Raw genomic sequence first — 22,681 nt, forward strand, 5'->3', positions numbered from 1 at the left:
ACTTTTACATAACGGGTTCCATCGGCAACCTGCGTTCCGGGATAGTATCTCTTCTTTATTACTGAGCAAAGGTTAATGTCCCGTGACTCCACCTTTTTTATCAGCACATCGTTCTCAATATAAACCGGAAACCGGCAGGTTTAAGAATGAGACCACCACCTCTTTGGAATACAGCAAAGATACATCCAAGAACTTATCATCAACCCTCAGGCTCAGTAAAAGTCTTTCCACCTCCTCTCGGCCACTGACCGTCACTTCGAATCCAACATTCGGCTTTGGTCAGCAAGCAAAACAACTTCCCTCACCGCAGTCCTCATGTACTGCCTGTGTGATATTGCAAGCTCGTATCTCCTTATCCTGGCAGTGAACCACCACCGAGTTTTCTTTTCCAAACCTCCCGGGGTCCCAGCCCAAAATCTTTGGGCCTTTTATTCTCCCTTCTCAAGACATTCTCTCCCCTGGTTAAATTCACACTGAAAGCATTGTCCTCTGAGGGGCCCGGCACTCCAGGCCCCTCAACAGCCATCTGGCTGATGTTTATGGGCCAAAAAGGCCCTAAAATATGAAAAAAAAAACAACCCAAAAATCCACCATCAACTTTTTGCAAACTGCTGCAGTAATCAGCAGCTCACTCCTAGCCCCTCCCATATAGAGAGTGCTATCCACTGACCACAGCTGACACTACAACTGAATTATAACTGAAACACACGAATAAGGACAGAATGTATGGGCTGGATTTTCGTCATTTTTTCGATCATTGACCACCCATTTACCACGGAAAATACCACCGGTGGTAAATTCGTCGCAGATTACTAATGAAATATGGCCGATTTCATAATTTAGCATCAAAATACCACCGATGTTAAATTCATCAGTGATTTACCACCGGTGGTAAAAAAAATACCACCAATCTTATTTTTTTGCCGTTTTTATGATGTCATTAAGTGTGCACTGAAATACCACCGAAAAATACCACCAGAAATAAATTCAATCATACCACCATTTTTACCACTGGCCTAAATTACCACCGAGAAAAGTGCCGTCCTATCTGACCTTATCCGATTGAATCCAGTGCTACGGTGTCATTTTAAAAACCAGAGCTGCTGTCCATTCCACATGCGAGAAGGCCGAGCTTTACACAGACATTTTATGTGAGTTCAGAGTTAGACTTTAAGGTTATTTGAGGCTTTTGGTGGATTATTTGAAAAAATTGGAGGACGTTTTAAGGATATTTAAGAAAATTGAAGGACATTTGAGGACATTTTGAGAACATATGAGGACATCAGCAGCTCATAAATCAACGCTTTGCTTGAACAGTGAGAGTTACGTTTCACCTTTACCGCCCACTCTATCGTTGAGTTTTACCCTTAATTTTCTAAAAGTTAGACACAGTACAAGAATGGTTAGGTTTAACAAAATTTTATAAAATGTTGTAAACTTTGAAAAATGTAAAAGTCAATAAATAAATAATTTTTTAATTTCAACGATTTAAACATTTTTGCAACAACAACAATATGACAATGATAACACAACAACAACAACAACAGCTACAAAAACTACAACATCAACAGCAAGAACAAAAATAGCAATAAAACATCAGCCCCCACCCTGTACTTCTTTTACCTACGGCCAAGATTCCAACACCGAAATACCACCGAAAATTACCACCAGAGCTAAATTCATCAATACCACCATTTTTACCACCCAAAAAATACCACCCATTTTCCTTTGAGTGTTGCACGATCAAAAATAAGAACTAAACACAGTTAGCCCTAGCACCGGTCATATTTGATGAAAATAGAGGCCTTGAGTGAAAGTGGTATTTCGGTGGTAAAAAAAAAATGCGATTTTTAAATACCACCGGAAAACCAGCGGTCGGGCTAAATGATGAAAATCCAGTCCGTTATCTTTAAAATGGAAACCAATTAAATTCTCATAGCCTGGTCCAATTATCCCCTGCCTTCTTACCCCGTTTTACCTGAAGACTGAACATGGTCTTGACTCCCCATGTGCAATGTGTATGTGAGTAGGGTGTGTGTGTGTCGGTGTTTTTATATATATGCAGACAATAATAATTAAAGTCCTTGCAATTTTTTTAAGGTGCAATCCAGTTTGGTTTAAATTAAGCCATCTCATTATAAAGGGGCCCAGTAACAGGAACAGCTGGGAAAGAAGCACTCTATTCCAGTTGCCCATTAATCTCGGGTAATTTGCCACGCTATAACAAATTCTCTGTGTACTAACAATTATTTAAGCCCGGTGAACGCAATGTTAATTTACATAGCAGATGCTGTCATTTCACTCAGTCCTCCAGTAAAACATTGGCACTTTGTTGGAACATTTAATCTGTACTGAAGAACACATTTCCCTCTTGTAAGCGCAATCTCCAGTGCGTTCACTTTTTCACGCCTCATTCAGTGTGAGTTGAGTCAATGTGGTCTGACAGCCATCTATTCAGCCCACACTTTCTTTGTACTCCTGTCCTTCCCTGATGCGGCTAGCTCTTGTCGGTGAACACAAACATGGGGTGCCCTCAGGTACCTCACCCGATTTTGTCACTCTTCTTGTGTGAGTGTAGATGCGTTATTCAACCATGGCAGGAGTCACAATTGACTTGGCACAGCAAACACTCCTGCAGGGCTCACCTAAAATGAGTTGGGATGGGAGCTGTGCCTGATTCTTCCCTCCTCCTGACTGGCATCCAGTGCCACCTGCACTTCCAGTGTCAGCTGTGGCTCAGTGGGTAGCACTCTCACCTCTGAGTCAGAATGTTGTGGTTTCAAGTCCCACTCCAGGGACTTCAGTACATAAATCTAGGCTGACACTCCAGTGCAGTGCTGAGGGAGTGCTGCACTGTCGGAGGTGCCATCTTTTGGATGAAGCATTAAGGCAGCATTATTAAGGAAGCAGTCGTGGAACATTTGGAAAAGCATGATTCAATCAAGCAGAGTCAACATGGTTTTATGAAAGGGAAATCATGTTTGACAAATTTGCTGGAGCTCTTTGAGGATGTAATGAGCAGGGTGGATAAGGGGGAATCAGTGGTTGTGGTGTATTTGGATTTCCAGAAGGCATTCGATAAGGTGCCACATAAGAGGTTACTGCACAAGATAAAAGTTCATGGGGTTGGGGGCAATATATTAGCATGGATAGAGGATTGACTAACTAACAGAAAACAGAGTCGGGATAAATGGGTCATTTTCCAGTTGGCAAAGAGTGACTAGTGGGGTGCCGCAAGGATCAGTGCTGGGTCCTGAACTATTTACAATCTATATTAATGACTTGGATGAAGGGACCGAGTGTAATGTAGCCAAGTTTGCTGATGATACAAAGATGGGTGGGAAAGCAAATTGTGAGGAGGACTCAAAAAATCTGCAAAAAGATATCAACAGGCTAAGTGAGTGGGCAAAAATTTGGCAGATGGAGTATAATGTGGGAAAATGTGAGGTTATCCACTTTGGCAGAAATAATAGAAAAACCAATTATAATTTAAATGGAGAAAAATTGCAAAGTGCTGAAGTATAGAGAGACCTGGGGGTACTTGTGTATGAAACACAAAAAGTGAGTATGCAGGTACAGCAAGTAATCAGGAAGGCAAATGGAATGTTGGCCTTTATTGCAAGGAGGATAGAATATAAAAGCAGAGAAGTCCTGCTGCAACTGTACAGGGTATTGATGAGGCCACACCTGGAGGCCCCGTCTGTCTCTCAAGTGAACATAAAAGATCCCATGGCACAATTTTGAAGAGGAGCAGGGGAGTTATCCCCGGTATCATGGCCAATATTTATCCCTCAATCAACATAACAAAAAAACAGATTATCTGATCATTATCACATTACTGTTTGTAGGAGCTTGCTTGTACGCAAATTGGCTGCCGCGTTTCCCACATTACAACAGTGACTACACTCCAAATGTGCTTCATTGGCTGTAAAGCACTTTGAGATGGCCGGTAGTCATGAAAGGCACTATATAAGTCTTTCTTTCTAGACAAGAATAGAACTGGGCTCAACACACTGTTGAAATTCATTGTCCAATCCCCCACAAAAGGGCTGTGGGCATCTATATACCCTGACAGTGGACATCTATGTACCCAGTCAGTGGGTACCTATGTACCCAGTCAATGGGTATCTATATACCCAGTCAGTGGGCATCTATGTCCCTCGGTCAGTGGGCACCTATGTCCCTTGGTCAGTGGGTATCTATGTCCCTCGGTCAGTGGGCACCTATGTCCCTTGGTCAGTGGGTATATATGTCCCGCGGTCAGTGGGTATCTATGTCCCTCGGTCAGTGGGCACCTATGTCCCTTGGTCAGTGGGTATCTATGTCCCTCGGTCAGTGGGCACCTATGTCCCTCGGTCAGTGGGTATCTATGTCCCTCGGTCAGTGGGTATATATGTCCCTCGGTCAGTGGGTATCTATGTCCCTCGGTCAGTGGGTATCTATGTCCCTCGGTCAGTGGGCACCTATGTCCCTCGGTCAGTGGGTATCTATGTCCCTCGGTCAGTGGGTATATATGTCCCTCGGTCAGTGGGTATATATGTCCCTCGGTCAGTGGGTATCTATGTCCCTCGGTCAGTGGGCACCTATGTCCCTCAGTCAGTGGGTATCTATGTCCCTCGGTCAGTGGGTATCTATGTCCCTCGGTCAGTGGGTATCTATGTCCCTCGGTCAGTGGGTATATATGTCCCGCGGTCAGTGGGTATCTATGTCCCTCGGTCAGTGGGCACCTATGTCCCTTGGTCAGTGGGTATCTATGTCCCTCGGTCAGTGGGCACCTATGTCCCTCGGTCAGTGGGTATCTATGTCCCTCGGTCAGTGGGTATCTATGTCCCTCGGTCAGTGAGTATCTATGTCCCTCGGTCAGTGGGTATCTATATCCCTCGGTCAGTGGGCACCTATGTCCCTTGGTCAGTGGGCACCTATGTCCCTCGGTCAGTGGGTATATATGTCCCTCGGTCAGTGGGTATCTATGTCCCTCGGTCAGTGAGTATCTATGTCCCTCGGTCAGTGGGTATCTATGTCCCTCGGTCAGTGGGTATCTATGTCCCTCGGTCAGTGGGCACCTATGTCCCTTGGTCAGTGGGCACCTATGTCCCTCGGTCAGTGGGTATATATGTCCCTCGGTCAGTGGGTATCTATGTCCCTCGGTCAGTGGGCACCTACGTCCCTCAGTCTGGGCATCTATGTACTCGGTCAGTGGGCACCTATGTCCCTTGGTCAGTGGGCATCTATGTACCCAGTTAGTGGGCACCTATGTCCCTCGCTCAGTGGGCATCTATGTACCTGGTCAGTGCATTCAGGAGAGGCGATGAGAAAATTAGATGACTAAAAAAAAGAAGGAAACAAAAGAAAAATAATTGCCATTTTCTTTACCATTTTCAAACCTATTTCTCTTTTTTCTGCTACTTTCAAAAAAGTATCTGGATGAATGCCCTGCTCTTGCACACTGCCCTGCTACAAGTCATTGGCCTTGTCATTGATTTGTTCACTGGAGTGAGATTGGAATTGGCCGGCCTTAATATCTTGCAGGCATATTGTCTGCCCGGAGCTGTGAGCCACATTGCATGTGGAAGGTGTTGATTTAGACGTGCCTCCTGGGTTTTGCTCTTGTGGGTTTCTTGCTGACTGACACTTCATGGTGTGGAAGTGGCAAACACGTCCAAGTAATGGCTGCAGTCAGATGTTGGCTGGCCTTGGCTTGTTGGTGCTTTGCCAACAAATGATTGTGACAGGAACAGATTGGAGCTGCAGTTAAACATAGGATCTTAATGAAACAGAACTCTTGTGGTCACTTACTGCGCATTCATTCCCTCAATGTCACAGCCTGACTTCATTCTGTGCAGTCAGATGTCCTCTGGCGCAATGGACTTCAGCAGTGTACAAGTTGAAGAATGACCGAAGAGCCGAGTTGACACATTCAGTGTTAAGTATGGAAATCAGCCATGCCGAGCAGAAAGGTGCTAAGTATGGTGTCCAATTTACGCTGAGCTAGCTCAGCTCGGCCAGGGTGGCATAGGGAGGCTGCATTAGGCCTCAGCCCTCCCCAAGTCAGGGAAAGGGAGGGGGACATTAGCCGGGCTCACCAGTCCTGATTGCTGTCGAGCGACTCATCCTGGTGAGTGCCTGTGTGAGGGAGTCCGGCGAGGTCAGGACCCAGCACGATTGCAGTGCCACTGCATGGTTAAATAGGAACAGGAGTAGGCCATTGAACCCCTTGAGCCAGTACCGCATTCAGTGAGATTATGGCCGATCGGCCATTTTCTCGCCTTTGCTTCGTTCCCCTTTTTTGCCCCAGATTTATCAACGTCAGTTTTGAAAATTTGCAATTGACTTTAGCCCGTGGATACTGTCTGCACTCGCCCACGGAGTGGTGTGGTACTGGAGGGTGACTTATACCCGTAGGACTCCTCTTCCTGCTAGCCCAGCCAGAGCAGATGAGAACAAAAAATAATTTGAACGAAAGGGTGGGTTGGGGAAGAGGAACACCAAAAATTAAAGTCAGAAAAATAAGCCTATTTTGATTTGGAGTAAAAGAGTGGACAGGCCTGAGCTAGCAACATTTACAGACCAGAATTCAGTAATTTGCTCAACAAAGAGGCTCAAGTCTAATTCAGCACCAACTGTTCCCAACTGTTTCTATTAGGGGGATCAAGGGGTATGGCGAGAAAGCAGGAATGGGGTACTGAAGTTGCATGTTCAGCCATGAACTCATTGAATGGCGGTGCAGGCTAGAAGGGCCGAATGGCCTACTCCTGCACCTATTTTCTATGTTTCTATGTTTCTATGTTAATTCATGGAGGCAGCAAGTGGTACATAGAACATAAGAAATAGGAGTAGGAGTAGGCCACTTGGCCCCTCGAGCCTGCTCCTGGCTGATCTGATCTTGACCTCAACTCCACTTTGCTGCCCGCTCCCCATAACCCTTGAGTCTCCTGTCGTTCAAAAATCTGTCTATATCCACCTTAAATATATTCAATGGTCCTTAAATATATTCAGTGGTAAAGTGTTGCAAGGCACCACGGAGTCCAGAGATGGGAAGTGACCTCCAGGTCAGCAACCAAACAAGGCCAGAGCCATAATGGTTGCCAGAGGAAAGGACAGCATGTCAGTCAGAAGCTTGTGATAGAGAGTGCAGCGGAGAATGGGGGCTCTAAACATTGCGGCACTAAGGATGTGAGGCCAGTTCTGGGCACAGCAGAACCTTGAGAGATCGATGTTGATTTAAGCTGGCTTTTCTCTGTGTTTAAATAAAATGACAACTGTAACTATGTTCCTTGGTGCAGTTAATTGATTTCAGATAGAAGTGGAAATTCTCTGACAGAGCAGTCCAAAGACAGGAGATAAGTGACAGGCACCATGCAGCTCCTCTTACACCAAGGCAGTGCCGCTGGATTCAGTCCTAATGACTGATTGATCCTGGCATCATTCAATGCACACAGGCACATCCTGCTTTATTAAGATATGTTCTGCGTGGTTCTGGATGATGCCTGAATACGAGGTCCAGCGGAATAAACAACCAGTGTACTTGGTCGCGACGAGCCACCCACCTCCTTTGACACGCTGAGGCAGACACGCGTCGCAAAGGTGCCCAAAGCCACCACTTCCTGCTTTGCATAGAATCTTAACATCTCATTTTACTTAGCGGATTTTTCTGGTGGGATGCAATAAACTGGGAATAATGGATATCTGGGAGGCTTCAATCTAAATGAAAAGGATCAGATGGCTTGTACAGAGAGTAATGAATACCCGGGAGTGAGTTACAGGCTGCGATCTTATCGAGGGGTTTGGGTGGTTTCTATATCGAATGGAAAACCCAGGAGCAAGTTACAGATTAGAATCCATTTGAGGGATTTGCATGATTTATGCATAAAACAATGGATATCGGAGCAGGCTCAAGAGGCTAAATAGCCTACTCCTGCTCCTATTTCTTATGTTGGGGAGTAATGACAGACTAGAATCTAATTGAGGGGTTCAGATGGCTTACACATAAAATAGTGGATGCCCAGGACTGAGCTGTACAATGGAGTCGAAATGAGGAGTTCAGCTGATTTATATATATAAAAGAGTGGATACCTGAGAGTTTATTACTAACAGACTAGAATCTGTTAGGAGTTCAGATGGTTTATATGTAGAATAACGGATAATACCCGAGGGTGAGTTACAGGATGGAATCTAATCAGGAGCTTCCAGTTGTTTATATATAATAAACGTTCCATTGTATTACTAGGTGGTAAATCTCAATGACATTTCCAGCAGCAGTGGAAAGTCTTACAGATCACAAGCCCCTCTCAGGAATATTTTCTATATTTGTGGGTGAGACTCTTGGAAGTATTTCCTTACCCGCTCAGTTATGGCTCTTTCCATCTCGTACACCTCTGTCAGTTAAGAAGCCAACAGAGCAAAACTTAATTGATCTAAGTGTAGATTCCCAAAGGGCTCAATCACGCTCAATCACGCAGAAAGTGTACACTACTGTGTACAAGTCAAGGGATCCCACGGACTACCCATCAACCGACACCAGCATTAAGAGGGCGTTCTTTAATTCACCCTTCCCAGAACCTGCAACCTGCATAAAATCTTACCTTCCTCAGTCTGTCCTTCCTCCTTCAATCTTATTGTATTCACTAGAGTTTAGAAGAATGAGAGGGGATCTCATTGAAACGTATAAAATTCTGACGGGGTTGGATAGACTGGATGCGGGGAGGATGTTTCCCCTGGCTGGGAAGTCTAAAACGAGGAGTCACAGTCTCAGGATACGGGGTAGGAAATTTAGGACCGAGATGAGAAATGTTTTCACTCAGAGGGTGGTGAACCTGTGGAATTCTCTACCACAGAAGGCTGTGGAGGCCAAGTCACTGAATATATTTAAGAGGGAGATAGATAGATTTCTAGAAGCAAAAGGTATCAAGAGGTATGGGGAAAAAGCGGAAATATGGTGTTGAGATAGAGGACCAGCCATGATCATATTGAATGGCGGTGCAGACTCGAGGGGCTGAATGGCCTACTACTGCTCCTATTTTCTATGTTTCTATGTTTCTAATCTGCAGGCTCTTAAAACCCAATCTTAGTGTCAACTAATCACTACATGCTTTATCTCATCTCCTCTCTTACTCTTCTCAACCCTATGGTCCTTGGCTGTACTATACGAAAGCTGCTCCAAGATTAATGCACTCACCTACACTGTGATCTCTGGAAACCAGGAAGAAGAGCTGAAGGAGGGAGGGAGGGAGTCAGTAGGAATATGTGTGTGTGTGTGTGTGTGTGTGTGTGTGCTAGGCCCATGCAGCAGAGCCTGGACTCCAATCGTCTTGGATCTCCTTGCCATTCGACCAGGACCTTGCTTTGTCAAGTCCATGTGGTGGCTGGTGTGCAACAGCCACCCCACGTTAAAAGAATTCATGCACAGGCATCTTCCACCCTTTAAAATTAAGTTTGGGACTTGGCCCGCATTGGTCTCATCAGTCAGCTTAGAAATCATTTTAGTGTGGAAGCAAATCATCCTCGGCTCCGGGGGATTGCCTAAGAAGAAGAGAAGAGGGCTTTGTCCATTCCCTGAGATAGTCTTCAATTTGAAAAAAACACAGTAGTATGGAAGAGTTTCTGGTGGAACATTAAGCAACAGACATGTAATGTCCTTACACACTACTGTAAATTCACACGAGGCACATTCTGCAGACAAGGTCACTCTGTGACCCGAACCTTTATTCACAGGACCAAGAAGTGATGACCCTGTGTGGGACCTCCCTTTATATACCTGGATGACCAGGTGAGGAGTGTCTCCCACAAGTTCACTCTCTGTGGCCAAGGTGTGCATTTCTTAGCTGTATACAGTATGCAGTGTTTAACAACATTACAGTTACAGTTACATGAAGGTTACATACATGACAAGACACACTGAACACACACTGTTCAATAACACTGCCTCCATGTTGAGTTACCATGCCAACGGAGCGGCGGACTGAATGTATGTTCAGACGCACTGCCTCCTATGGGTTAAATTGATTGGGAAGCATTTTAAATTACAAAGCTGGAGAAAGCCATTCGCTTCTTAGTCTAATGACTCTCGCCCACTGGCAACTTAATTTTGCTTTTGCCATTTTGATAAATCTTTGTTTAACTGGTCCGTTGTGATTAAGGAAAGCGATGGGAAAGGTGCTGCAAGAATTAAGGCAGGCAAATTGAGCCTAGTGCTGCATTAAATTGAATGAAAAACCCTTGCTGTTCATTTACATACAGAAGCGCATCGTTAATCAGGACAGCAGTCTGCCGGCAACTGTCATTACCTCAGAACTCAATTTGCTTAACTGGGAAAAGCTATTAGAAAGAAACCTGTGAGATTTCAGCGTCACATCGCCTCCATCCGTTGCTGACTCGATGTTAACTTTCAGCAGTGGTGGAGAACCGGTGGTGGCGGAATGAACGCCTGTTATACACCCAGCCCGATTGAAGCCAATGGAAAGAAAAACCTGAGTGGGGCGTAGAATAGCTGACCATAGAATCACAGAAATTTACGGCACGGAAGGAGGCCATTGCGGCCCATCATGTCCGCGCCGGCCGACAAACAACTACCCAGCCTAATCCCACTTTCCAGCTCTTGGTCCGTAGCCCTGTAACTAACGGCACTTCAAGTGCACATCCAAGCATCCCTTAAATGTGGTGAGGGTTTCTGCCTCTATCACCCTTTCAGGCAGTGAGTTCCAGACCCCCACCACCCTCTGGGTAAATAAATTTCCCTTCATATCTCCTCAAAACCTGTTACCAATTACTTTAAATCTATGCCCCTGGTTGTTGACGCCTCTGCCAAGGGAAATAGGTCCTTCCTATCCATTCCATCTCCGCCCCTCATAATTTTATACACCTCAATAAGGTCACCCCTCAGCCTCCTCTGTTCCAGGGAAAACAAGCCCAGCCTATCCAATCTTACCTCATAGCTAAAATTTTCCAGACCAGGCAACATCCTCGTAAATCTCCTCTGTACCCTCTCCAGTGCAATCACATCTTTCATGTAATGAGGTGACCAGAACTGCACGCAGTACTCTAGCTGTGGCCTTACTAGTGTTTTATAGGACCAAGCTGCTACCGGCCGCTTTACGCCACAGCTGAAAGTTAAGACCTACCCCAATGTGTCTCCTTAAAAGAAAATGTGTTTCCGCCACCTCTCTTGAGGATGGGGTGCTGGTGCCGATGTCGGCCATTGATAACGTCGCTCAACTGGCCCTTCTTAAAGTGTGCACATGGCCGGTTAGTGTCAGCAGGCTAGTCGATAATGGTGGCCATCAAAGTCAACCCAAAACTATCTTAACCCGACACAAACTTTCCAGCACAGGCCGCTGGATTGTGAAAAGGAGCAGGAACCCCAGGTGATTTTATTACCTAAAGCACCAAAGCCAATTGTAGTACCCTTTTCAACACCCTCATTGAGACCCAGCACAAACCAGAGATTCATTCTGCACCTGCTTGATCTATATGACTTGCTTGTCACCAGCTTTGTATTTAGCAATTGAGGAATCGGGGCTGTGTCCAGTTTCATTTCTGAGCCTAAACAGAGACTGCTGGTTATACCTCAAGGCTATCAGGAGCACGATCACTCAAAACTGGGGGTAAATGGACCAAAATTAGTGGCACCTGATACTGCTTATGCCACCTGAACCCCTTAAGTGGGCCATCTCTGGAGTAAAGCAACTCGCTTTCTCAACCCGTAGCTTTTGCAAGTGATTTGAATTTTGCAGCTTTTGGTACAGATCAAACACCAGTAGTGCGGTACAGTTGGCAAGCACACGTCAGTGAGAAGCCACCTAAAAGGGGTGGCCTTGCAGCTCAGCAAGAATGAGAATCGGCTACAGTGCAAAAATAGTTAGTGTAAAGCCCCACTTAAAACTCTCCTGCAATCATACAACACAGAAGGAGGTCATTCAGGACATCATGCCTGTGTCCCCCTCGCCTGCTCTTTCTCCATCGCCCTGAAAATATTCCTTTTCAAGTATACAGTATATCCAGTCCCTTTTTGAAAGTTATTGAATCGCTTTTTCAGGTAGTGCATTCCAGATGATAAAAGTTCGCTTTTAACAAAAATTTCTTGGGAAAAGTTGACTATCTCCTCTGCTCTTGAATCATTAAAATTTGGCAGCCTGGACCTGGTAAGTACCACTGCAAGGGTCTGTCTGAATATATAGAAACGTAAGAAATAGATGCAGAAATAGGCCATTCGGCCCTTCGCGCCTGCACCACCATTCAATAAGATCATGGCTGATCATTCACCTCAGTACCCCTTTCCTGCTTTCTCTTCCTACCCCTTGATCCCTTTAGCCGTAAGGGCCATATCTAACTCTCTCTTGAATATATCTAATGAACTGGCCTCAACAACTCTCTGCGGTAGGGAATTCCACAGGTTAACAACTCTCTGAGTGAAGAAGTTTCTCCTCATCTCAGTCCTAAATGGCTTACCCATTATCCTTAGACTGTGTCCCCTGGTTCTGGACTTCCCCAACATCAGGAACATTCTTCCTGCATCTAACCTGTCCAGTCCCGTCAGAATTTTATATGTTTCTCGGAGATCCCCGCTCATCCTTCTAAACTCCAGTGAATACAGGCCCGGTCGATCCAGTCTCTCCTCATATGTCAGTCCTGCCATCCCGGGAATCAGTCTGGTGAACCTTCGCTGCACTCCCTCAATAGCAAGAATGTCCTTCCTCAGATTAGGAGACCAAAACTGAACACAATATTCCAGGTGAGGCCTCACCAAGGCCCTGTACAATTGCAGTAAGACCTCCCTGCTCCTATACTCAAATCCCTTAGCTATGAAGGCCAACATACCATTTGCCTTCTTCACCGCCTGCTGTACCTGCATGCCAACTTTCAATGACTGATGAACCATGACACCGAGGTCTCGTTGCACCTCCCCTTTTCCTAATCTGCCGCCATTCAGATGATATTCTGCCTTCATGTTTTTGCCACCAAAGTGGATAACCTCACATTTATCCACATTATACTGCATCTGCCATGCGTTTACCCACTCACCTAACCTGTCCAAGTCACCCTGCAGCCTCTTAGCATCCTCCTCACAGCTCACACCGCCACCCAGCTTAGTGTCATCTGCAAACTTGGAGATATTACACTCAATTCCTTCATCTAAATCATTAATGTATATTGTAAATAGCTGGGGTCCCAGCACTGAGCCCTGCGGCACCCCACTAGTCACTGTCTGTCATTCTGAAAAGGACCCATTTATCCCGACTCTCTGCTTCCTGTCTGCAGCCAGTTCTCTATCCACGTCAGTATATTACCCCCAATATCATGTGTTTTAATTGTGCACACCAATCTCTTGTGTGGGACCTTGTCAAAAGCCTTTTGAAAGTCCAAATACACCACATCCACTGTTTCTCCCTTGTCCACTCTACTAGTCACATCCTCAAAAAATTCTAGAAGATTTGTCAAGCATGATTTCCCTTTCATAAATCCATGCTGACTTGGACCGATCCTGTCACTGCTTTCCAAATGTGCTGCTATTTCATCCTTAATAATTGATTCCAACATTTTCCCCACTACTGATGTCAGGCTAACCGGTCTATAATTACCCGTTTTCTCTCTCCCTCCTTTCTTAAAAAGTGGTGTTACATTAGCTACCCTCCAGTCCATAGGAACTGATCCAGAGTCAATAGACTGTTGGAAAATGATCACCAATGCATCCACTACTTCTAGGGCCACTTCCTTAAGTACTCTAGGATGCAGACTATCAGGCGCCGAGGATTTATCGGCCTTCAATCCCATCAATTTCCCTAACACAATTTCCCGCCTAATAAGGATTTCCTTCAATTCCTCCTTCTCGCTAGACCCTCGGTCCCCTAGTATTTCCGGAAGGGTATTTGTGTCTTCCTTCGTGAAGACAGAACCAAAGTATTTGTTCAACTAGTCTGCCATTTCTTTGTTCCCCATTATAAATTCACCTGAATCTGACTGCAAGGGACCTACGTTTGTCTTCACTAATCTTTTTCTCTTTGCATATCTATAGAAGCTTTTGCGGTCAGTTTTTATGTTCTCAGCAAGCTTCCTCTCATACTCTATTTTCCCCCTCCTAATTAAACCCTTTATCCTTCTCTGCTGTATTACAAAATTCTCCCAGTCCTCAGGTTTGCTGCTTTTTCTGGCCAATTTATATGCCTCTTCCTTGGATTTAACACTATCCTAAATTTCCCTTGTTAGCCATGGTTGAGCCACCTTCCCCATTTTATTTTTACTCCAGACAGGGATGTGCAACATCCGTACAGCTCAATGGCACCAGTTTAGGGCAGTGCTGTGAAGATAAAGGCAATGGGCCAAAAATTGAGGCCTCTCAAATGCTGGTTCTCGATGCGCATACGCTGAGAACCGACTTTTGCGATGTGTCAAAATGGCGCACGCATCTGCACAGGAAGGACATTCGCGGGCGGAAATTTAAGCTCTTTGCCCAACTCTTGCCCAGCGAATGTCCTTCATAGAAACATAGAAAATAGGAGCAGTAATAGGCCATTCAGCCCTTCGAGTCTGCACCGCCATTCAATATGATCTTGGCTGATCTTCTATCTCAATATCATATTCCCGCTTTTTCTCCATACCCCTTGATGTCTTTTGTTTCTAGAAATCTATCTATCTCCCTATTAAATATATTCAGTGACTTGGCCTCCACAGGCTTCTGTGGTAGAGAATTCCACAGGTTCACCACCCTCTGAGTGAAAACATTTCTGCTCATCTCGGTCCTAAATTTCTTGCCCCATATCCTGAGACTGTGACCCCTTGTTCTAGACTTCCCAGCCAGGGGAAACATCCTCCCAGCATCCAGTCTATCCAACCCAGTCAGAATTTTATACATTTCAATGAGATCCCCTCTCATTCTTCTAAACTCTAGTGAATACAGGCCTAGTCGACCCAATCTCTCCTCACATGACGGTCCTGCCATCCCAGGAATCAGTCTGGTGAACCTTCGCTGCACTCCCTCTATGGCAAATATATCCTTTCTTCGATAAGGACACCAAAACTGCATACAATACTCCAGGTGCGGTCTCACTAAGGCCCTATATAACTGTAGTAAGACATCCTTGCTCCTGTACTCAAATCTTCTTGCATTGAAGGCCAACATACCATTTGCCTTCCTAACTGCTTGCTGCACCTGCATGTTTGCTTTCAAAGATTGGTGTCCAAGGACATGAGGTCGCTCTCTACATCGACACTTCCCAAGCCATCACCATTTAAATAATACTTTGTCCTTATGTTTTTCCTACCAAAGTGGATAACTTCACATTTATCCATGTTATACTGCATCTGCCATGTGTTTGCCCACTCACTCAACCTATCTAAATCGCCTTGCAGCGCCTTTGCATCCTCCTCACAACTCACAATCCCACCTAGTTTTGTGTTGTCAGCAAACGTGGAAATATTACATTTGGTTCCCTCATCTAAATCATTTATATATATTGTGAATAGCTGGGGCCCAAGCACTGCTCCCTGAGGTACCCCACTAGTCACTGCCCATCACCCCGAAAAAGATCCGTTTATTCCTACTCGCTGTTTCCTGTCAGTTAACCAATTTTCAATCCATGTCAATACACTACCCCCAATCCTATGTGCTTTAATTTTGCACAATAACCTCTTATGTGGGACTTTATCAAAAGACTTCTGAAAATCCAAATACACTACATCTCCTGGTTCTCCCTTAGCTATTCTATCAGTTACATCCTCAAAAAACTCCAGTAGGTTTGTCAAACATGATTTTCCTTTCATAAATCCATGTTGACTTTGTTTAATCCTGTTGATATTATCTAAGTGTGCCATTATCATATCCTTTATAATAGACTCTAGTATTTTCCCTACTACTGATGTTAGGCTAACCGGTCTGTAGTTCCCTGTTTTCTCTCACCCTCCTTTTTTAAATAGTGGGATTACATTTGACACCCTCCAATCTGTAGAAACTGTTCCATAATCTATAGAATTTTGGAAGATGACAACCAATGCATGTACTATTCCCATGGCTACCTTTTTTAGTACTCTGGGACGCAGATCATCAGGTCCTGGGGATTTATCAGCCTTCAGTCCCATTAGTTTCTGCAGTACTATTTTCTTACTCATAATCATGTCCTTTAATTCCTCTTGCTCACTAGACTCTTGGTTCCCTCGCATTTCTGGGACGTTATTTGTGTCCTCTTCCATGAAGACAGAACCGAAGTATTTATTTAATTGTTCAGCCATTTCCTTGTTCACCTTTATAAATTCTCCCGTTTCTGTCTGTAAAGGACCTACATTTGTCTTCACTAATCTTTTTCTTTTTACGTACTTGTAGAAACTTTTGCAGTCAGTTTTTATGTTCCTTGCAAGTTTACTCTCATACTCTATTTTTCCTCTCTTAATCAATCTCTTTGCTTGCTACTTTTTCTGGCAACTTTGTATAATTCCACTTTGGATCTAATATTATCCTTAATTTATTTTGTTAGCCATGATTGGGCCACTTTTCCTTTTGTGTTTTTACGCCAGAAGTGAATGTATAACTGTTGCAATTCATGCATTCGTTCCTTAAATATTAGCCATTGCCTATCCACTGTCTTCCCAATCTATCATAGCCAATTCATTCCTCATACCTTCGTAGTTTCCTTTGTTTAGATTTAGGACCCTAGTTTCAGATTGGACTATTTCACTTTCCATCTTAATAAAGAATTCAATCATGTTATGTCACTCTTCCCTAAAGGACCCCACACAACAAGACTGTTAATTAACCCCTTTTCATTACGCAAAAACCAATCTAGGATAGCCTGTTCCCTAGTAGGCTCCTCAACATACTGGTCTAAAAAACCATCTTGTACATACTCCAGGAATTCATCTGCCACAGTATTATTACTAATTTGGTTTGGCCAGTCTAAATGTCGATTAAAGTTTCCTACGATTACTGTAGTACCCTTGCTACATGTATCTCTAATTTCCTGTTTGATGCCATCCCCTATACTACCACTACTGTTTGGAGGCCTATAGACAACTCCCACCAATGTTTTCTGCTCTTTGGCGCTCCTTAGTTCCACCCAGACTGATTCTACATCTTGATGTTCTGAGCCAATACCCTTTCTCACTATTGTTTGATTTCATCCTTTACTAACAACGCCATACCACCTCCTCTTCCTTTTTGTCTATCCTTCCTAAATATCAAATGTCCTTGGATATTCAGTTCCCAACCCTGGTCACCCTGCAACCATGTCTCCGTAATTGCAACTATATCGTATCCGTTTACATCAATTTGCACTGTTAGTTCATCTACCTTATTACAGATGCTTCGTGCATTCAGATACAATGCTTTTAAATGTGTCTTTTTACCATTATTAGACATCTTTAACATTATTTTGTACTATAGCACTATTTGTTTTATCGCTATTTTTTCTTACCTGGACCCTATTTGTTAGTGCACTCTTATGTTTGTATGCTCTGTCCCTTCCTGACATAATCTGGTTATCCTTACCACAATCACTTTCCTGCATTGCGTATAGCCTACTTTTACCAATGTAAGAGTTTTAAAACATAGAAAAATGTAATGTTATTATTTTTATATTAAAAACCCTGGCTATGAAGATTAGTTTTAACATTATTAAAATATTTTTTTTGAATTTCAAAAAAATAAATTTTTCTCTAAAACATTTAATTTAATACAATTTCTATTAATTTTAATGAAGTGGTGCTTTTTTTTATTGATGTTTGTGTTTTATTTGATTTTCGGAGTGTTCTCATTAATAATGTTGGGAGCTCCATTACTATGAATGAGAATACTGCATAGTGATTGGTGGTCCAGGCCCACGTGATTCCAGGATACACTTACGATCCTGGAAGACATGTTTCCGTACACTGGACTGCGAAACTAGGCCTCTGAGCGCAATCCTACGTTCCTCTGGGACCACCAGGTACTTTTGTTAAAAAATTTTCAGTCGGAGGCATTCGCCCACGGGAGGGAAGGAGGGGGAAAGGTGGGAGGGGAGAGAAGTGGGGGGGGGGGGACCGCAATTTTCCCCCTATATTGCAACCCTTACTACAGTATTCATGTATCCATTCTCTCTTTGTGTGTGTTTCTCTTTTCCGTGTCTTCTGTGTTTTTGTGACTCCCTCTGTCTCTCTTTTACTGTCTCTATTTGTGTAGATCTCTGTCTCTCGCTCTCCCTTCTCTTTCTCTCCCTCCCACCTCTCCCTCCGACCTTTACCTCCCACCTCTCCCCCCCTCCCCTCTACCTCCCCTCTCCCTCCCCCATCCCCCCCCCACCTTTCCCCCTCCTCCCCCCCCCCACCTTTCCCCCTCCTCCCCTCTCCATCCCACCTCTCCCCTCTCACCTCTTACCTCTCACTCCCTCTAGCTGTGGGATTTTCCAATGCTATTAAAACAAATTTTGTTACTCTTTCCTCCTTGGGTTGCATTAATGCCATACTCTTTACGAACTTAAACTGACGTAAAATGGCCTTTTGGCGAGGGGCTGAGTCTCAAGCCTTGGAGCTTTCATGTACGGAGTAGCCTTGTCACTTTTATGTTTATGCACAGGCTCAATCACTTTGCAGATGTGGCGGTATAACTTCCATCTCATGTAGAACCCCAACCTGAGTCATTGCCTTCAGGGCAATAAAACAGCATTCAAAAAGGATAAAATGTTTGTCTAGAATCTCCGTTCTTATTTGCTAGAAATTAACTGATAATTGCTTTATTAGTCTCAAGGCATTTGGATAAATGACTCATGGATACTGCGTGTGTTTTGTATTTCAGTTCCTGACAGACCCACTCTGTCGGCCCGTCTGACTCAGGAGAGCACGGTTGTGTTGCAATGGCAGCCTCCCTCTGCAACGTTTGGACAACTCCTTGGGTATCGGCTTCAGTTTGGGCGTACCGATGTCCAGCCCCTGTCGACGCTGGAGTTCTCGGACCACGAATATCAGCATGTGGCCCACAGCATGCACAAAGGTGCCACATACGTGTTTAGGCTGGCAGCCCGAAACAGCGCTGGCATCGGGGAAGAGGATATCAAGCAGCTTACTCTACCTGAAGATGTGCCCAGAGGCTACCCACAGATCCTTGACTCAGCGAATATCACCACCTCATCTATTCAGTTTGGCTGGCTGCCCCTTGTCTTGGCAGAAAGAAATGGCAACATCACTACGTACACTGTCTCCTGTAGACAGGCAGGTGCTCAGAGCAACCCCACTGAAGTGTCCATCACATCCTCCCAGACTAGCCTCACATTGAACAGCCTTAAACCGGACACCACTTATGACATTAAAGTCAGGGCACAAACCAGTAAAGGCCCTGGTCCTTACAGTCCCGCTGTTCAGTATCGGACCATGCCATTGGATCAAGGTAGGGGTTATCTATTACCTTGTCATCCCGGGTGGCAGTGGGGAAGTTTTGGGCTTGGTACACTCTCTTCTACTTACGTCAAATCCCAAGGTAAAATATGTCAGGTCTGCTGAGAGCGAGCTATTGGTAGCTTCAGAATGCTTCATTGCTCGTGCAGGTAAGGTCATCTTTTGGGGACAGCAGGTCATACCCAGTAGAGAAGGTCCTCAATGGGCTGTACGCTCCATGCTACAAAAATAAACACACAGGTAGGAATGACTGCTGTTATGTACTTCTGACTTGTAGCAAGAAGCAGTTAGTCCAGATACTCTAGAAGACGGATAGACCACTGGCCAAGGAAGCCTGGTGGTCATGTGGACATCTAGTGTTGCTTCTGTGCCTAACTTGCCAGATAAAGCAATGACCAGCTGAGCAGATCCAGCAGACTAGCAATACAGTGTTGGTTGGAGCAGGAAGCATTTGGTGGCTGCCAAATTGCAACCTATTGGATGTTGGTGGGTATATGGTGGTACTTCTGTAGCCCATGTTCAGGTGTCATGAAATGTGTCACAATATAATAAACGGAATATTAAATTGAATAGTTACAAAATGACAAAATTCTGAGAGATTGAGAAATTCCTTAAAGTGCCCTATTTCAGTACTGATGAGTTCCCAGTCTACCATGCAGCCTTACAGAAAGCTAATGTCTGTTTACATTGTCGTAGGACCTTTTCTTTTAATTTGCCTTCTTTTTCAGCAGTTTTCCCTAAAAATTTCCGAGTAAAACTTGCAATGAAGACTTCAGTGTTGCTTAGTTGGGAGATCCCAGAACACTACAACTCTCCCATTCCATATAAGGTAAGTCTGTATTTGTAAAAAGTTATCTGCGTTCCATTGACATCAACTTTTTGTTCAGCCACACTATCCCAATGAATGCCTTGCTCAAGGATCGCTCCCAGGAACGCTGATCTGCAGAGTGACAGGAGATGGGATTGTGCCCGAGCGATCCTGTGGGTAGTTGCAGGGGCCCAGGCACTTTCCCCCAGGAGAAGCAATAAACTAGACAATTGCTCTATTTTAATGAGGCCTTTTCACTTGCTGAGTGGAAGCTGGGTTAAGTCTGCCTCCTAATGATATTCCCCTTGCCTCGTTTTGCCAGCGAGCAAGAAAAGGAGATGGAACAGAACCAAGTCTCAGTTCAGTCAGCGCCCCACAACGGGACAGACTGAAAGCCTGCCCGGGGCGACAGGTAGATAGAAAGTGATGTGAGAATGGCCTCTGAACTACATTGAGTAACACTGAATGACACACACAACTCGCCAAAAGAATGATGGGGGAGGTTAAGAGAAATTTCTTCATGTAGAGAGTTGTTGAGACATGAAATGCACTATCAAAAACTGGTGGAAGCAGAATCTTGCTGAAGTACGGTCCCAATGGCCCTGATTCTTAATGGGTACGGTCCCATTGACCCTGACTCTTAATGGATACGGTCCCATTGGCCCTGACTCTTAATGGATACGGTCCCATTGGCCCTGACCCTTAATGGATACGGTCCCATTGGCCCTGACCCTTAATGGATACGGTCCCATTGGCCCTGACCCTTAATGGGTATGGTCCCATTGACCCTGTCTCTTAATGGGTATGGTCCCATTGGCCCCAACTCTTAATGGGTACGGTCCCAATGGCCCTGACCCTTAATGGATATGGTCCCATTGGCCCTGACTCTTAATGGATACGGTCCCATTGGCCCTGTCTCTTAATGGGTATGGTCCCATTGGCCCTGTCTCTTACTCGTTCCTAGTTTAATGAGTAAAACTTTTCTTGTAACTGTTTTAAACGGTAGGTTTAATTTTAATGTGAATGCTATCAGCAGCTTGGCTGAGGTGGACTAGGGGGCTTGTTGAAATTTGCAGATTCTGTAATAATTTTAAAGCAGCGTACAAATATCTAAAACAATCTTTTCCTCTTCCTGCGACAATTGCGTCTGTGTCTCAAATATTTTGTTAATGCAGAAAAACTGACAGCATTTTCAGTCGGAGAAAAGATTGGTGCGATCCCAAGCAATGGACATTTCAGTAGAGGTGAGGGGAGGAGGGCGTCATCAGACTTGGCAAAATGCAAAAACTAATTGAGAGATGCCGTTATCAACGCTGGCATTTTGAAGATTATGTGGAGCGGGCGGCATTATGGGGTCGATGCATTGCTGGCCTGTAGGATCATACCCACGATTTCTAAGCTGGTGAGCTCCTGCTTTCAGCCCTCTGTAGTATCGAGGGATTGGAGTCAGCTATGCCCCACATCATCATCATCAAAGGCAGTCCTACGGAATCGAGGAAGACTTGCTTTCACTCTAAAAATGAGTCCTTAGGTGGCTGAACAGTCCAATACGAGAGCCACAGTCCCTGCCACAGGTGGGACAGATAGTCGTTGAGAGAAGGGGTGGGTGGGACTGGTTTGCCCTTCCACTGCCTGTGCTTGATTTCTGCATGCTCTCGGCGATGAGACTCGAGGTGCCCAGCGCCCTCCCGAATGCACTTCCTCCACTTAGGGCGGTCTTTGGTGTCAGTGGGGATGTTGCACTTTATCAGGGAGGCTTTGAGGGTGTCCCAGTAATGTTTCTGCTGCCCACCTTTGGCTCGTTTGCCGTAAAGGAGTTCCGAGTAGAGCGCTTGCTTTGGGAGTCTGACAACACTCACTGTAAAGGGTCACACATGGACACCAGCTACCAGGGTGAGGTGCCAGTGAGTGACTGGAACCTTACCCCAGCAGGGAGTTGGAACCATTAGGGGAGGAGAGAAGACCGAGCAGGTCGCTGGCTGAACCTGTGCGTGAAATGTCCCAGGACCGAGTCCTGTCTGACTTGAGAGAAGAGCAGAGAACAAGTGACAGCAAATTAGTTTGAGTAATTAGCCATGAAATCAGGCAACTGCCAGAATGCATTAGAAAGTGACGATGGAAGTCAGAAAATAGATGCCCTGATAGACGACAGTCTGTGGAGACAGTGGGAGGGATATCAGCAGACTCGGTCACAATATCAAGGGCAAGGTAAGTAATATTCCATTAACACTGCAGATGGGAAACATCACAGTCTGTAATTATTATAAACCTGTGACGTTGCCGTCTGCTTTAGGGACACTGATGAAACCAGCGCTTGTTTTGTCCTGACTCACAGTTACACAAACATCACAAATTTGAAAAATCTACCATGCCTGGGGATGTAGTCCGAGCCTTGAGCAGCCTGTTTCCAAACAGCTTTTGCCATCTCCAAACTCGGGTAATACAAGTGCTTTCAAGTCACGTCTTCAAAAACATGCCGCTGAAACATTTGAGCTTTGACTCTAGCTCACTGAAGGCGCTGACACA

The 22,681-nt window shown here is 44.9% G+C and overlaps 1 protein-coding gene across 18 annotated transcripts in view; it reads left to right on the forward strand.

Annotated features, from left to right (window-relative positions):
* The window catches only part of LOC139228683 (receptor-type tyrosine-protein phosphatase S-like), a 592,821-nt gene that overhangs the window by 438,661 nt on the left and 131,479 nt on the right, over positions 1-22,681 (forward strand). For 8 of the 18 annotated variants that reach the window (XM_070859939.1, XM_070859924.1, XM_070859930.1 and 5 more), the window contains 2 exons: positions 18,752-19,339; positions 20,076-20,176. In XM_070859939.1, coding sequence (XP_070716040.1) covers positions 18,752-19,339; positions 20,076-20,176 — 689 coding nt within the window. The remainder of the gene's footprint in view (positions 1-18,751; positions 19,340-20,075; positions 20,177-22,681) is intronic. The other 10 variants (XM_070859926.1, XM_070859931.1, XM_070859933.1 and 7 more) reach the window with 2 other exon arrangements.

Source organism: Pristiophorus japonicus, chromosome 18 (genome assembly GCF_044704955.1).
Source record: "Pristiophorus japonicus isolate sPriJap1 chromosome 18, sPriJap1.hap1, whole genome shotgun sequence".
NCBI classification, from domain to species: Eukaryota; Metazoa; Chordata; class Chondrichthyes; family Pristiophoridae; genus Pristiophorus; species Pristiophorus japonicus.